At 39.6% G+C, this 18,417-nt stretch overlaps 1 protein-coding gene across 2 annotated transcripts in view; it reads right to left on the reverse strand.

Annotated features, from left to right (window-relative positions):
* cacna1ia (calcium voltage-gated channel subunit alpha1 Ia) overlaps positions 1-18,417 on the reverse strand; it is a 352,101-nt gene that overhangs the window by 313,244 nt on the left and 20,440 nt on the right. For both annotated transcript variants that reach the window (XM_072915676.1, XM_061974102.2), the window contains exon 2: positions 919-1,052. In XM_072915676.1, coding sequence (XP_072771777.1) covers positions 919-1,052 — 134 coding nt within the window. The remainder of the gene's footprint in view (positions 1-918; positions 1,053-18,417) is intronic.

Below are 18,417 nucleotides of genomic sequence, written 5' to 3' on the forward strand. Positions count from 1 at the left end.
ATCTTCTTGTTATGTGACATTCATTGTCCGCTCTTGCCATTTGTAATATAAAGTAGTGTAAAGTTCTTACTTATATCTGTCAGTAAACTCGCCATGAAAGCGCTAAAACATACCGGTGTAGTGAGTTTACATTATTCACCCAAGGAACTGTAGTTATTAGAGTTCGGGTCGGACGTTTTTTCACGGGACACATTTGTTGTTATTTCCGTATGAAGAGATGCTGCTCCGTTATTGATTGAAGTAAAGTCTGAATGTCATTAAAACAGTTAGCTCCATCTTTTGACACTTCTTCCACCCCCGTCCTTGCACGCTACACCGCTACAACAAAGAAGACGGGGAGAAGACGCTGCCGAAGGTGAGCCACGTAAAGAAGACCGCCCACAAAACGACGCATCCGAAAGCTATTGTCAGAAAGCGGCTTGAAGATGATCTGTAAAACATAATCCATGCAACATTTTGACCAAAGTACCACCATTACATGTTATGTAGACCACAAGGAAGTGTTTTCCATTTAGAAAAAAAATAAAAATGATATGACTCCTTTAATGCGCCCTATAATCCGGTGCGCCTTATATATGTAAAAATATCGAAAATAGACCATTCCTCTGCAGTGCGCCTTATAATCTGGTGCGCCTTATGGTACGGAAAATATAGTAAGTCTTTTTTCCTCAAAACTGTAAGACTTTTCCAGTACAAAAACGAGTTTATCACAGACCGAGATGTTTTGCTTTCCATCTAAGCACCCCCGCTGGTCTTACAATGCTTCTCTATAATAAACAGGATGATGTACACTTCTGCAAACAATAGATGGCCTGGGTAAAGATCGTTAAAAAACCCGGTCAAGCTTTTACTGGCACAGTTCAAATCGTTTGTGAAAATGAGGCCCCGGTCTATTCCTGCTTGTGTGCTGCAGCTCACCCAGACATGACGATGAAGAAGTCCAGCCGGTTCCAGGTGTCGCCCAGGTAACAGTGGCGACCAAAGATACCGAGAGCCACCATCTTCACCACCATCTCCAATGCAAAGAAGATGTAGATGAATGCGTCGAAGGCCTACAACAAAAAGAATGACAAGTTTTTTTCCCATGAATGTGCAACGATCAAAGTCACAATACAATTGAGAAAGGTGAGGACCACAATGGATGTGTTCACGGGGATGCAGGATAGATAAATTATCCAGAAGTTTTTGTTTTTTTTAAGTTTTCTAGTCAAGGGGTGAATTGTGTTTTGATTGTTTTTTGACCTTTTATCAATTCCAAGGTCTCAAAACAATCCGTGGCCAATTTTCTACCTTGGAAAAACAATTTTATGTCTTTTTAAGTTAAGTTCACGCTCCACGGCAGAGTGGTGTACAGTTATTTGGAACATTATTAGCAAAGTTTTACTTTGGAAATAGTTCCATAACTTTTATTTGTTCGATATGTGATGTTCGAAAAGGAAATAAGCAGAGCTTTTTTAATGCCACCATTTCTCCAGGTATCTTCTATTCATTTCACTTCACCAATTTATGTTGAACAGAACAAATGTACCACTCAATACCAATATTTTGCTACCAATAGCAACATTTATTTCAATATTTTTATACTTTTCAAAATAAAAGGGGACCACAACCATTTTCTGTAACACTTTAGTATGGGAGACATATTCACCATTAATTAGTTGCTTATTAAAGTAACAAAGACTTAATTTAGACTTATTTGGACACTAGGGGATCATAAAAGGGTTAGGGTTATTAATAAGCAATAATTCTGAGGTTATTGAGGGAAGACTCTTAGTTAATGGCTTACTGGTTGTATAATAGAATAAGGCATCATACTTGCCAACCCTCCCGATTTTTCCGGGAGACTCCCGAATTTCAGTGGCCCTCCTGAAAATCTCCCGGGGCAACCATTCTCCCGATTTTCACCCCGATAAAAATGTTAAGGGCGTGCCGTGATGGCGCTGCCTTTAGCGTCCTCTACAACCTGTCGACGCATCCGCTTTTTCACCATACAAACAGCGTGCTGTCCAAGTCAAATTTTGTATGTGGCTTCTGCATACACACGAAAGTGACTGCAAGGCATACTTGATCAAAAGCCATACAGGTCACACTGAGGGCGGCCGTATGAACAACTTTAACACTGTTACAAATATGCGCCACACTGTGAACCCACACCAAACAAGAATGACAAACACATTTCGGGAGAACATCCGCACCGTAACACAACATAAACACAACAGAACAAATACCCAGAATCCCTTGCATCCCTAACTCTTCCGGGCTACAATATACACCCCCGCTATCACCAACCCCCCCCAATCTCCCGAATTCAAAGGTCTCAAGGTTGGCAAGTATGTAAGGCATTAACAAGTACTTAATAATGACTAATTAAGAGCCAATATGTTACTAATTTGCGTGTTACTAAGCAACTAATTAATGGTGAATACATGTTCCCCATACTAAAGTGTTACCAAAGTTTCATTACTGGCTGTATTTTTAACAAAAAAAAATCTTATGATACATTAATCGTGTCAATGCCCAAGCATTCGCACATATAAGTTTCTACACCAAACAAAATCCTCTATTTATTATTAATCCGCCGCAAAAGTTTTTGGCACGCTCTAAAGATCTCGAGAGGTAATTGGAAAAGATTTTATGTAAAACAACATGAAAAGTGGCACGCACTCCAGTCCAATGGAGCAGATTGAGTATTGAGTATTGTCTTGATATTATTTGTATTTTGTCTTGTTTCTGAGTTCTTAGAACGCATTTTAGCTACAAGTGTTTCGTAAAGCACCAACTCGGCGAGTCTCAGTAAAAGAAAGCAAATGTCAGCAAAACCAAAGGCAGCAATCATAAATGAAGCTTTCAGCACATACGCAATGTTGATACCTATTGCATACTTGCCAACCTTGAGACCTCCGATTTCGGGAGGTGGGGGGTGGGGGCGTGTTTGGGGGTGGGGCGGGGGGCGTGGTTGGGGGCGTGGTTAAGATATATATATATATAAGAAATACTTGACTTTCAGTGAATTCTAGCTATATATATATATTTTATTACACACACACATATATATATATTTATATATATATATATATATATATATATATATATATATATATATATATTTATATATATATATATATATATATGTATGTATATATATATATATATATATATATATACATATATAAATAAAGGAAATACTTGGATTTCAGTGTTCATTTATTTACACATATACACACACAACACTCATCTACTCATTGTTGAGTTAAGGGTTGAATTGTCCATCCTTGTTCTATTCTCTGTCACTATTTCAGAACACACACATTATACAAATATACATTATAAAATCAATAAGAAAACGGGAGCTCTAATTTGGGAGTCTGAATTAGGATCAGAAGTTCCTATATAAACATTGCGCACTCACGTCGCCTTTTTGTATTGATTACTGCAGCTGTGCACTGGATTCATTCACAAATACAAACTACAACTCACAAACACTTTAGAGTTAGGTTCAACCATCAGAATGTGTACTTAAACTTATAAAGATCACATGGATATTATTCAGTGAGTTGATTCACCAAAACTAACCTGTTATACAGGACGAAAAAGCACACAGGACGTTTCAATTGTTCACAGACTGGTCGCGCTCATCAGAATGACAAGACACTTCCGGTCTGCAGGTGATAGCATTCAATTGGGAAGAAACGCCCTACTGCCCCCTACTGACCAATGTGAATACTGATAAATATGTAATGACAGCTCCAAAAACGAATTCAAACCACAAAATAAAATAAATAAATCAACACAAAAATGTGACACATTATGGGTGGGTCACATATGCATGTACAGTAGATGGCAGTATTGTCCTGTTTAAAAGTGTCACAACATTGCTGTTTACGGCAGACGAACTGCTTTACGGTAGACGAAGACTTGACTGCTGTTGTTGTGTGTCGTTACCGCGCTGGGAGGACGTTAATGAAACTGCCTAACAATAAACCCACATAAGAAACCAAGAACTCGCCCTCGATCATTAGCTGTTTATATTGTGGGAAAGCGGACGTGTGAACAGGCTGTCAACACGTCACTCAGGTCCGCATGGAGCTGGAGGGGACGTGGCCTCCAGCTCCGCCAGAATTTCGGGAGAAAATTTGTCCCGGGAGGTTTTCGGGAGAGGCGCTGAATTTCGGGAGTCTCCCGGAAAATCCGGGAGGATTGGCAAGTATGACCTATTGATATATTTTGATAAAGACAGGTAAAAACATGCCTACTCGTAAAACGGCTTGTGCAACAGCAACAAACATGGCTGTAGACGCAAAGTTAAATCATGACATGCAACGTTACCCGGGAGAGTCTTGATACCAATTTCCTTGACCCATCTACACACAAATAAGTTGCTTGTCATCCGTTTTGTCGTGTAGAATGATGTCTTGAGCGCCAGATAATTCGATATATCTGGGAATTGTGGCTAACAAATAATCCTTAATATCACTCGACAAATCTTTTTTTGATAACGAATAGGGATAGAGTCCATTGCACAGTTTTATTTTTTTCCTCATATCCGCTTTTAGCGGTAAGATCTAGGCCCCTTGCGTACTCAGATAGTTTGCTGCACATGAGTAGCCATATTGGTTTGGTCAGTGGTGGGCCGTGCGTTTCCCACCTAGGCCTTCAGTGATGTCCGACTTCAATGATTACCTCTCTAAATACCATAATTGATGTCACCACATGACCATTGCTGGAGAAATACTATACAGGAACACATTTACGCCCTACTGTCCATTGAAACACCTCAACAGTGTACAAAACAGGTTATTTTCTGGCGCATTTAATTAAAACGCATCAGCAATTAAAACATATCTTGTGTGGAACTGTCAAAATCAAAATTGCAAAAAACATATTAAAAGTGAAAAAAATTCAATATTTGAACTCGCTATTTGACGTAATATAAGCCAGTAGTACCCCTTGTCGTCGGCTGATTCGAGTGTAAATGGCGAGCATTTCCCCATTTGATCGGCAGAACAGCTGAGCTCGCTTCCGGGGTTGGCCGACATCGTCTCACAAGATGTAGTTTCTCTTTAAATATCCTTCTTGAAAATGGCCTTGCAAATGTATATCTGCCACCTAATCAACGTTTTGTTCTCCTTCTCTGCTATCCCGGTCTGGCTACGGCACAACATTTCCTGCTTCTTGTTAAATTGAAACTTGTGAATTGATACTCACTTTGGAATGACAAGTGAGTAATCACAGTCTCATTAACATCAGGCTACTTAGATAGGCTACTGTCAACAACTTGTGATCTGATTGGCTATCGCAACTGTCTATCAACTGTATGTGTTCTCAAATTCATCCGCTAACGGTCCCGATGAGTATCCAATCACAGGACGCGTAAATGTCACGTTCAACGTGAGGCCAGCTAGAAGGCCTTACTGACAACAACTCAATGATCTGATTGGCTATCGCAAACTGTCTATCAACTGTATGTCGCCCGCATTGTTGATTCTGAAGGCCCCTGGCAGACTTCATACAGCATGGCAACATAAGCAAGCTGAATTCTGATTGGATACAAACTAAAACTAAAAACACCAGCACTGGAACGAGCATAATTTGACATGAAGGGAATATGAATGCTTTTAGATATTTAGGGAAAGTAAATAAAAAAATAGTTGTATCTTTAAACATGATCATGATTTCTGGTTATGTTAGGCCAGCAGAGAAGGCTTTGATGGCCCACCACTTCATTTACTTCCGTTTCAAAGATACGGGACGGAAAACAACATATAAGACCAACCACCAAAGGACGCATCCTACAAAGATAATCAGAAAACGGCTTTAAGAAGGTCTATAAAACAGAATCTTTCATCATTTTACATTTTGACCAAAGAACCACCATTCGATGTTACATAGACCACAAGGAAGTGTAGAAATGTAGAAAAAAAATCATAATAGGACCCCGTTAATGCGCCTTACAATCTGGTGCGCCTTATAGTCTAAAAAATGTGGTAGTAAGAGTACAGTTACTTTAGGGTAGGGTTGTACGGTATACCGGTATTAGTAGAGTACCGCAATACTAATTAATTATTTACAATACTATACCGTCTCTGAAAAGTACCGGTTCGTTAGGTGGATCTACACCTAACATCCACTGTAATGATACCAAGTACAGTAGCATATCTATTCGATACTACTATGATTACGTCAATTTTTTTGGCATCACAACATCTTCTTTCATTATTTTAAAATTTATATTAAGTTTATGAACTCAGGAAATATGTCCCTGGACACATGAGGACTTTGATTCTGTAACTACTTGGTATCAAATTGATACCCAAATTTGTGGTATAATCCAAAACTAATGTAAAGTATCCAAACAACAGAAGAATAAGTGATTATTACATTTTAACAGAAGTGCATATAGAACATGTTAAAATAGAAAGTGAGCAGATAGTAACAGTAAATGAACAAGTAGATTAATAATTCATTTTCTACCACTTGTCCTTAATAATTTTGACAAAATAATATAATGAAAAATTACACAATATGTTACTGCATATGTCAGCAGCTAAATTAGGAGCCTTTGTTTGTTTACTTACTACTAAAAGACAAGTTGTCTTGTATGTTCACTATTTTATTTAAGGACAAACTTGCAATAAGAAACAGATGTTTAATGTACTGTAAGATGTATTTGTTAAAATAAAGCCAATAATGCCATTTTTTGTTGTCCCCTTTATTTAGAAAAGTACCGAAAAGTACCAAAATAATTTTGGTACCGGTAATGGTACCAAAATATTGGTATCGGGACAACACTAGTTTAGGGTGTAAAGTAACTGTACTCTTACTCGAGTACATTTGTGTTTACCTCTGCATATTTTGCAAAAAATGCATATATTGGTCTACTGGAGGCTGTTGTTCAAACAATAAACGTATTTGCAGGGTGCCCTTGCCGCTTGCTACACACAACTGTGTACGGCGTTAGTGTTTTAATTTGCAAAACCCACGCTGTAATACATGAACCTTGAGGAGAGTAAATAAAAGGAAAAAGATCCAGGTCAAACCTTGAAGTAGAATAAAGGCAGTAAGAGATAAATGTGAGATACTATCTCCAGTTTTTATTGTTAAATGACTATCACAAACTAAATCGTCTATTGCACATTTTGAGGGGAAATCCCCCCCCCCCCAACATATTTGGCTAGGCTCTTGGTTGAATGAATTTGAGTTTGCTGCCTTAGTAATCGAGTAAGTCATTCAAGGGGATCGCTTTATTCAAGTAGTGGAAGCAAAAGGCTGTGAGAAAAGAGAAGTCATAGCCAGCAGGCTGCATGATTTGCCAAATATATGGCTTTTTGATGATGACGGGGGGGTGGTTTTCTTTATTCAGTCCCCAAGCTGCGTGGCATCCACACAAACACGGTCTTTGATAAATATTTGCTACACAGTAGTAATAGGTCACTGAAAGTATTGCCTTCTTGTATTACAGTCAGTGTTGGGTTAGTTACTGAAAACCAGTAACTAGTTACAGTTACTAGTCACTTTATTTCAAAAGTAACTCAGTTACTAACTTAGCTACTTACACCAAAAAGTAATGCGTTACTGTGAAAAGTAACTATTTAGTTACTTATTTTTTTAAAGGCTCCCATTAATGCCCTTTTAGCCTTCATTTCAGTACTTTTATTGCACTGGAGAACAATACAATCTGTTGATCAACTTGACATGCATTTGCATCACTGAACTCAGGAAGCAGTGGTCTACATACAACACACAAAGACAAAGATATGTTTCAAAGGGCCAATTTATTTCAGGCCAGAACAAATTGACAAAACTATTTTAAATAGCTGCAACATAATGGTATTGAGAATGTCTCCATGTTAAGAAACTCGACTTCTGGCTTCACCATGATGTCTTGTTAGTTGTTATGAGAGTAGCGTATGTGTGTGTGTGTGTGTGGCCCTTTAAGATATGACAGCATGTGAGGTGAGTAACATCAGTGAGTGAGTGGGCGAGAGAGGTGAGGGAACAGTGAGTGCGTGCAGGTGCTCTAGCTTGGTGGATGGCTGCGTCCAATAAAGTCACAAAGTTGCAACAAACCGCCGGCCTTGTCATTCACTCTCAGCTGTAAAGACCCACTTCCGGGTAAAGTGAAGGTTGTTAGCCCCGAAGTACATAGGCCCTGGAGGAACGTCTCCCCTGCGCCCCTCTACTACGGTATGGGAGCCCCCCCCCCACCCCCACCCACACAAAGCACGCCTTTTCTTTTCCACCGCAGCGCTCCAATAAAACACACTCAGATCTTCTGTTTCTAGCCGATACTACATAAAAAATAACGTAAAAAAACGCAGTAACGCATCATGTAGTAACGGTAACTGAGTTACTGAATATAAAAAATAACGCGCTAGATTACTTGTTACCGCCGAAACTAACGGCGTTACAGTAACGCGTTTGTCCCAACACTGATTACAGTACAGTGGTACCTCAGGATCAAATGCTAACTCGTTTTTTGGGGGATAAGAACTGTCTCTTGGCTAATTTTTATGATTAAGTGACGAGCAAAAATTTGGGTTAGGAGACTCCCCACCGCTAGTTGCTGCAGAGCATGTCGTATTTAACCCCGTCAGATCCAAAAGCAAAACATCCAGTTGTACTCGCGAGCAGTAATTTAGCGAGAGATTATATATTATAGAGATAATGGCTTTTTTGCCGATATCCGATATTCCGATATTGTCCAACTCTTAATTACCGATACCGATATCAACCGATACCGATATATACAGTCGTGGAATTAACACATTATTATGCCTAATTTTGTTGTGATGCCCCGCTGGATGCATTAAACAATGTAACAAGGTTTTCCAAAATAAATCAACTCAAGTTATAGAAAAAAAATGCCAACATGGCACTGCCATATTTATTATTGAAGTCACAAAGTGCATTATTTTTTTTTAACATGCCTCAAAACAGCAGCTTGGATTTTGGGACACATGCTCTCCCTGAGATAATCCTGATACCCACTACAACTATGGGAAATACTATGCTTTGACTTTCACAAAGAGCATTATTTTTTTATTTTTTTTAAACATGCCTCAAAACAACAGTTACAAAAACAATGAAGGCACACAGCTTCAGTCCAGAGTATACTAGAGTAATAAAGTAAACAATTACATAGTCCTCCTTTAGTGCAAGGCTGTCTGGTATACTGTATAGCAGGAAATTATAAACCTGGCTCAATCTGCCCTGCTCTAACGTATTTGTATGAGTAACACAAATGTGCTGCAAGCTGGTGGTGAGTGCTTGAAGTGGCCTACCAGTCAGTCAGAGCTTCTGAAATGCTGCGTTGAGACAGGGCAGCTCCGTTCACTGCAAGCTGCAAAGTGTACGCCATGCAGGGCAGACTAGCCACACCAAACTCCACCGTAGCTTTTGCCATACTGCATGCGTTGTCCCTGACCGCAACGTGGGCTTTCGCCTTGGGGTGGTTTTTGTTGTATTTTTGCTTTTTTCCAGCGGAGTCTTTAAGTGACAACTGTGAGGTACTACTTTTTTTCGCTGTTTGCTTGTCATCCATCTTCCGCTTGTATTCATCGTCTATCTCCTTATGATTCTTGAAGAGGTGGGAGATCAAATTGCTCGTATTAAAGGAAGACGCCTTGGTTCCTCCTCGCATAACCAACTTTTTGCAGTCATTTTTATTCATCAGACACACTTTAAAATAATCCCAAACCATGGACATGGTGTTGTTAGTCAGTCACCGAGCGAGCTGGCTTGTTAGCTACGGCTACAGCACCGGCAACAACACACTCTTGTTGTTGTTATGCTCCGCTCGCGGCGGTTTGATGAGGTCATCAAGCGTCGCCAGTAAACCTCTCATGCTGCAGTCGTCAACTCCTGTGTTGTGTGTGGGAGAGGGGAGAGGGGAGGGGCTTCTGACTGGGAGACGCAACTGCTCTGTACTTCTCCCTACGTCCGTGTTTTACCGGATATGTACCGCTCCATACAGCGGCGTTTTAAAAAGTCATTAATTTTACTTTTTGAAACCGATACCGTAAACGATATGGTCGAAACCGATAATGATGCCAAAAAACATAAAAAAAGATGGGAAGTCCTCAAATGCTTATTTTGAAAATGTAATTTTGTTAACAGATTATATGCAATCTTTTGTTGTGTTTCCTAATTTGAGTGTACATAAATGAAGGTGTGTGTTGCTGAGTCCGACCTGTACATAATTTGAACTGTACATAAATGCTTATTTTGAAAATTTAATTTTGTTTATAGATTATATGCAATCTGTTGTTGTGTTCCCTAATTTTGAATGTACATAAATGAAGGTGTGTGTTGCTGCGCCCGACCTGGACATAGTCTGGACTGTACACAAATGCTTATTTTGAAAATGTAATTTTGTTTACAGATTATATGCAATCTGTTATTGAAGTTCCCAAATTTTGAGTGTGCATAAATGAAGGTGTGTGTTGCTGAGCCCGCCCTGGACATAATCTGGACTGGACCTGGTTTTTAAGAACCCTTTAAACAATCTAATTTCATGGACAACCAGGTCTGGTGAAGATAAGGTCATTTTTAAAAAATAAAATAAAATAAAATAAGATAAATACATAAAAAAAATAAAAAATAAAAATTGAATAAAAAATAAAGTACAACAATATAAAAACAGTTACAAAATAACTAGTAATTATGAAAATTAGTAAAGTTAACTGTTAAAGGTTAGTACTGTTAGTGGACCAGCAGCACGCACAATCATGTGTGCTTATTGACTGTATCCCTGCAGACTGTATTGATCTATATTGATGTATAATGTAGGAACCAGAATATTAATAACAGAAAGAAACAACCCTTTTGTGTGAATGAGTGTAAATGGGGAAGGGAGGCTTTTGGGGTTGGTGCACTAATTGTAAGTGTATCTTGTGTTTTTTTATGTTGATTTAATAAAAAATTTAAAAAAATGAAGAAAAAAACGATACCGATAATAAAAAAAAAAACGATACCGATAATAAAAAAAACGATACCGATAATTTCCGATATTACATTTTAAAGCATTTATCGGCATCTCTACGAGAGATCGATATAGCTCTGAGAAGGAAGAAAGTAGGTGCAAAAGAGAGTGCTGAGCAGAAGCAGCAGATGATATTCATCGAATTAAAGAAAGAAATGCTCCGTGTAGTCAACTTGGTAAAGCAGTTCGGGCGTATCACTCCGAGTTTGCATGAGTCAATAATGTAAGCCAAGGACGTAAAAAAAGTATATCTAAGCAGCAGAAATCTATCCATGAAAATATGGAGAAGCTGCTGATGGTGTGTTTGACAGAAAAGCATCTCGAAATAGATACTGTAGAAGTCCACTCTCCATGCTGTACATCATTTTAATACGACTTCATAAAACTACTGTAGTTTTTAGTAGTACATTATATTGTGTTGTTTTTATAAAATATTTGTCATCTTAAAGGTGTGTATTGTTTTTTTTTAAAGGTATGTTACAAATGTGTGGTGTTTTGGGTGTGCCAAGCACGGATTAAATTGCTTGAATCTCGTTTCTATTGGCGACACGGTTTAGAAATATAAGTGGTTTGTGATTCCCATATCACTGTACCCAAAAGTGAGTACACCGCTCACATTTCAGCTGTCATTTTTATTACAGCACCTTCTCAAGGGACAATACTGAAGGAATAAAACTTGGATATCTAAAGCAGGGGTGCCCAATATGTGGCCCGCGGGCCATTTGCAGCCCACAGCTAATTTTCTAAGGCACACAGTCCATTTAGAAAAAAAAGAAAGAAATAACCCATAAGGAAGTAAAAGAGTAAAGAGGTGAGATATAACCAGAAAAAGTCGCAATGTTTACTACAATAACACAAAGCAGCCATGCAGGCTGTTTTTTTTCTTTAAAACTGTCATTGCTCAAAAAATAATAATGAATCAAAATCTATGTTATTTTGGATTATTGACCTATTTAAAGCTCTAATTACTTCAAATCAAATATTTCAATTTTGAATTTTTTTTTTTTTTTTGGTACAATATTGGATACTTTATATGTTTGCAATAAAGAAAACAACGTTTTATTTGACAAAAAGGCAAAAAACAAACAACAACAAAATAATGGCAAACTTACAATCAACGGATAGATCTGAAGTTGAAGTTAAATAAAGAAAAGAAAAAAAAATCACTTATTTAACATTTTTATAAGTGGGACCTTTTTGGATTCCCAATATTTTTATTTGTTGTTACTTTTAAAAACTGTCATTGCACAAAGCAATGGTTTTAAGAATTATTGGATTGATTGATTTAAGGCTTCAATTACTTCACATCAAATATTCCACTTTGAAATTTCTTGGGGCGAGAATATTGCCCGTATTGTGTTTTCCCATCCATCCATCCATTTTCTACCACTTGTCCCTTTCGGGATCACGGGGGGTGCTGGAGCATATCTCAGCTGCATTCGGGCGGAAGGCGGTGTACACCCTGGACAAGTCGCCGCCTCATCGCAGGGCCAACACAGATAGACAGACAACATTCACACTCACATTCACACACTAGGGCCAATTTAGTGTTGCCAATCAACCTATCCCCAGGTGCATGTTTTTGGAGGTGGGAGGAAGCCGGAGTACCCTGAGGGAACCCACGCAGTCACGGGGAGATTTTTGCCATACCAAAAACAGGTTTTGACAAAAAGGGCATTAAAAAGAAAAACAAATATAAAACATATATATATATATATATATATATATATATATATATATATATATATATATATATATATATATATATATATATATATAAATATATATATATACACCTATATATATATACACATATATACACATATACACACATACATATATACATATATACAGGTAAAAGCCAGTAAATTAGAATTTGAAAAACTTGATTTATTTCAGTAATTGCATTCAAAAGGTGTAACTTGTACATTATATTTATTCATTGCACACAGACTGATGCATTCAAATGTTTATTTCATTTAATTTTGATGATTTGAAGTGGCAACAAATGAAAATCCAAAATTCCGTGTGTCACAAAATTAGAATATTACTTAAGGCTAATACAAAAAAGAGATTTTTAGAAATGTTGGCCAACTGAAAAGTATGAAAATGAAAAATATGAGCATGTACAATACTCAATACTTGGTTGGAGCTCCTTTTGCCTCAATTACTGCGTTAATGCGGCGTGGCATGGAGTCGATGAGTTTCTGGCACTTCTCAGGTGTTATGAGAGCCCAGGTTGCTCTGATAGTGGCCTTCAACTCTTCTGCGTTTTTGGGTCTGGCATTCTGCATCTTCCTTTTCACAATACCCCACAGATTTTCTATGGGGCTAAGGTCAGGGGAGTTGGCGGGCCAATTTAGAACAGAAATACCATGGTCCATAAACCAGGCACGGGTAGATTTTGCGCTGTGTGCAGGCGCCAAGTCCTGTTGGAACTTGAAATCTCCATCTCCATAGAGCAGGTCAGCAGCAGGAAGCATGAAGTGCTCTAAAACTTGCTGGTAGACGGCTGCGTTGACCCTGGATCTCAGGAAACAGAGTGGACCGACACCAGCAGATGACATGGCACCCCAAACCAAGTATGTGTCCACACCTGAACCCATTTTTGCAACAATGGGGCATCTATTAGCGCAGTGATCCCCAACCACCGGTCCGGGGACCGGTACGTGATGCATTTGTTACGGGGCCACACACAGACATTAACTAACTTATACAAGACCACATTTTCTCCTACTTAACTTTGGCCAATCCTACCAAACACACCAATAGGCGTGTTCATAGATGTATAATAAAACTCCTATTATGAAGTCACCATGTGCTATATTTATAACATATTCGTAACATAGAAAAATCCACATTAATGAACATAAAATATATTAAAGTGCCAAATTGTAGCCAAAAGCTGATTTCCATCTGCAAGCCCTGGCAGGTTGATGACCTAAGATCAGGACAGATCGTCCTGCAAGTTGTTACAGGATCATACATTGGTCATATCACCCGTCGGCCATTACGCTCTGCCAGGGAACGACACCATTGATGAACCTAATTAAAGTCACGTTCTTCTTGATTAAGAACGCTTCGGAAGCTACCCACAAGACCAAAGGAACATGGTTGAGGGGGTTGCTGGAGCCTATCTCAGCTGCATTCGGGCGTAAGGCGGTGTACACCCTGGACAAGTCGCCACCTCATCGCAGGGCCAACACAGATAGACAGACAACATTGACACTCACATTCACACACGAGGGCCAATTTAGTGTTACCAATCAACCTATTCCCAGGTGCATGTCTTTGGAGGTGGGAGGAAGCCGGAGTACCCGGAGGGAACCCACGCCGTCACGGGGAGAACATGCAAACTCCACACAGAAAGACCACCAGCCCGGGGATTGGACCCAGGACCTTTGTACAACCATTTTGCTATAGTAATCAACTTATCCATCATTTTCTATGTTATTGACGCCACATGGACGCCACCTTCATTATTTGCTACGAGTCTTGAATTCAATAGTGTTTCTCACCTTCTGGCACTCGCAACTTTCTTTGGTCCCATGGTGTATTTTTTGCAGTTGCACTTTGTTTGTGCTCTCCATTACACGGAACTATTCACTGACAAACGCACTAGTTTAAACTTCTCGTAATGTCCAGTGTTATTATGTATTATTACTATGTACTGCTTTTATATTTCCAGTATTATGTATTATTACTTTGAACTGTTTTATATTATATTTTTTATCCTGTAAAGCGTCTTTGAGTACCCTGAAAAGCGCTATACCAAATAAAATGTATTATTATTATTATTATTATTATTATATTCTAAGTCCAGGGACATATTTCCTGAGTTTATAAACATCATATAAATAAAATAAAAATGAAAGAAGATGTTGTGATGCCAAAAAATATCGACGTAATCATAATAGTATCGACTGGATACGCTTCTGTACTTGGTATCATTACAGTGGATGTTAGGTGTCGATCCATCAATGGCGTTTGTTTACATTTTAACCCTGGTGATTAAAGTAGTGAAGCATGTTTAGCTATTCCCCGTCCTGCAGGGATGATACTTGTAAGATACTTACTTTATTTGTCGCCACGGAGGCGAGGATTAGTGATTTAGAAGTAGCTAAAACATTGCCAAGTGCGGCTGGACTTAAGCCGCTAGCTCGCTAGCCATGTCTTAAAGCACCTCCCTGATATCGAAGTACTTGTCAAACTAATTCCATAACATAAATGACTGCCATAACAACAACACCAGGGGGAGCTCCACAAACTGCGTTAAACCCAGATTCCGATCCAACAAAGGTTTTAAAGGGGAACATTATCACAATTTCAGAATGGTTAAAACCATTAAAAATCAGTTCCCAGTGGCTTATTATATTTTTCGAAGTTTTTCTCAAAATTTTACCCATCACGCAATATCCCTAAAAAAAGCTTCAAAGTGCCTGATTTTAACCATCGTTATAAACACCCGTACATTTTCCTGTGACGTCACATAGTGAAGCCAACACAAACAAACATGGCGGAAAGAACAGCAAGCTATAGCGACATTAGCTCGGATTCAGACTCGGATTTCAGCGGCTTAAGCGATTCAACAGATTACGCATGTATTGAAACGGATGGTTGTAGTGTGGAGGCAGGTAGCGAAAACGAAATTGAAGAAAAAAATTGAAGCTATTGAGCCATATCGGTTTGAACCGTATGCAAGCGAAATCGACAAAAATGACACGACAGCCAGCGACACGGGAGAAAGGACACATTTGGCGATCGCCTTCTAACCAACGATTGGTATGTGTTTGTTTGGCATTAAAGGAAACTAACAACTATGAACTAGGTTTACAGCATATGAAATACATTTGGCAACAACATGCACTTTGAGAGTGCAGACAGCCCAATTTTCATCAATTAATATATTCTGTAGACATACCCTCATCCGCTCTCTTTTCCTGAAAGCTGATCTGTCCAGTTTTGGAGTTGATGTCAGCAGGCCAGGGAAGCTAGGGTCGATAGGGGGTTTAGCTCGCTCGTCTGCGGGAACAAACTGCCGCCATTGCTTGCCGTGCTACCGAGGTCCTTTGTCCCTGAATTGCTCACACACTCCGGCAGATTCAATGGGGGTCTGGCGGCAGATTTCTTTGACTTTATCGTTGGAAATGCATCTGCTTTGAGTGTCACAGGATATCCACACATTCTTGCCATCTCTGTTGTAGCATAGCTTTCGTCGGTAAAGTGTGCGGAACAAACGTCCAATTTCTTGCCACTTTCGCATCTTTGGGCCACTGGTGCAACTTGAATCCGTCCCTGTTCGTGTTGTTACACCCTCCGACAACACACCGACGAGGCATGATGTCTCCAAGGTACGGAAAACAGTCGAAAAAACGGAAAATAACAGAGCTGATTTGACTCGGTGTTTGAGAAAATGGCGGATTGCTTCCTGATGTGACGCCACGTTGTGACGTCATCGCTCCAAGAGCGAATATTAGAAAGACGTTTAATTCGCCAAAATTCACCCATTTAGAGTTCGTAAATCGGTTAAAAAAATATATGGTCTTTTTTCTGCAACATCAAGGTATATATTGACGCTTTCATAGGTCTGGTGATAATGTTCCCCTTTAACTCATTCTCTTTCTATGCCACATCAATATGGAATGCACTCCCAACAGGTGTAAAAGAAAGTGCGTCTCTATCCTTCTTCAAAACCGCACTAAAAGAATACCTCCAGGCAGCTACAACCCTTGACTAACAACCTCCCCCCACCACATCCCAAATCCCCGGATTGTAAATAATCCAATGTAAATAATCAAATGTATATACTTGTTCTTATGCATTCTGAGCTCACTATGTTCACTGCTCGCTGTACATATCCTACCAAGTCAGACCTACTCAGTGGCCTAGTGGTTAGAGTGTCCGCCCTGAGATCGGTAGGTTGTGAGTTCAAACCCCGGCCGAGTCATACCAAAGACTATAAAAATGGGACCCATTACCTCCTCCCTGCTTGGCACTCAGCATCAAGGGTTGGAATTGTGGGTTGAATCACCAAAAATGATTCCCGGGCGCGGCCACAGCTGCTGTTCACTGCTCCCCTCACCTCCCAGGGGGTGATCAAGGGTGATGGGTCAAATGCAGAGAATAATGTCGCCACACCTAGTGTGTGTGTGACAATCATTGGTACTTTAACTTTAACCTACACTGTTCCAATGTCCATTTCTCAGATGATATAATTGTTGATGACTGAAGTGCTGATATCAACCAAACCGAACCCCCCCCCCCCCGGATTGTAAATAATGTAAATAATTCAATGTATATACTCTGATGATGATTAACTTGTGAGATGACTGTATTATGCTGATAGTATATATTTATACCATAAATTGATAAACGTGGACCCCGACTTAAACAAGCTGAAAAACGTATACCATTTTGTGGTCAATTGTACGGAATATGTACCGTACTGTGCAATCTACTAATAAAAGTCTCAATCAATCAATCAAACTCTTCTGGTGGGCGTTTCAGTGTTATAACTTCACCTTTATCTGTAGTTTTTAAGCCAAAGTGCGTCCGTTCTCCCTTGTCTGTCTACACACTGTGTCTGCTTGTAAGTACTCTGTGATTGTGTGCTGCCGAACATGCTCCTCTGCTCGTAAACCAGCAATGACACGAGGTGACGACGGCGGGGGCGCGGGACCGGTACTTTTCAGAGGCGGTATAGTACCGAATATGATTCATTAGTATCGCGGTACTATACTAATACGGGTATACCGTACTAAACCTATTTAAAACAAACCTACAGTTGCTGCCTCCACCTCCATAAAGGCAGCTGATTGCTCGGGTCAATTTGGAGCAGCTTGATGCTTGGCAAGATGAATTGCTGAGATTACGGAGCAATATTTTAGTGAATCTACTGCCTCACAAGGTGAGCGCTCTGTGCCAGTAGTAAAGTCTGCTTGAGTAAGCACATCCCTTGTGACATTACCACTCAGCTGTTGCCAGTTATAGCGCTCGCTCTCCATGGCGGCCTGATTCTATCACCATTTAGCCTGCAAAAAGAAGTAATATATGGGACGGACGGAGTGAATGCCGCTTTAAGTGGTAAGCACGCCCCCCCAAAACAATTGAGTTTGTGGATCCAACAAACGGCCCGGACCAATACACACGCTGCAATGGGAAAAGGAGAATTTTTTTTTTTCTACAAATACTTTACGGTTATTACCTTTGGAAGGTTTCAGGAAGAAGATAAATGACAAACAGGAGCATCAACAGTAGCCCATAGCGGCGCCGCAGAACACCGGTGTGAGAAAAAAGGTGGAGGGATCCCGTCGTTATCTGCTTCACATGGAAAATCTCTTTCTCAGCACTGTCAAACAATTTCAAGATGGGTGTTTGCAGCCTCAGCCCAGAGCGAGAGGTAAATGGATGAGCAACTATTGTGTATTTATTTTTAT

This window comes from Nerophis lumbriciformis, linkage group LG22, assembly GCF_033978685.3.
Source record: "Nerophis lumbriciformis linkage group LG22, RoL_Nlum_v2.1, whole genome shotgun sequence".
NCBI lineage: Eukaryota > Metazoa > Chordata > Actinopteri > Syngnathiformes > Syngnathidae > Nerophis > Nerophis lumbriciformis.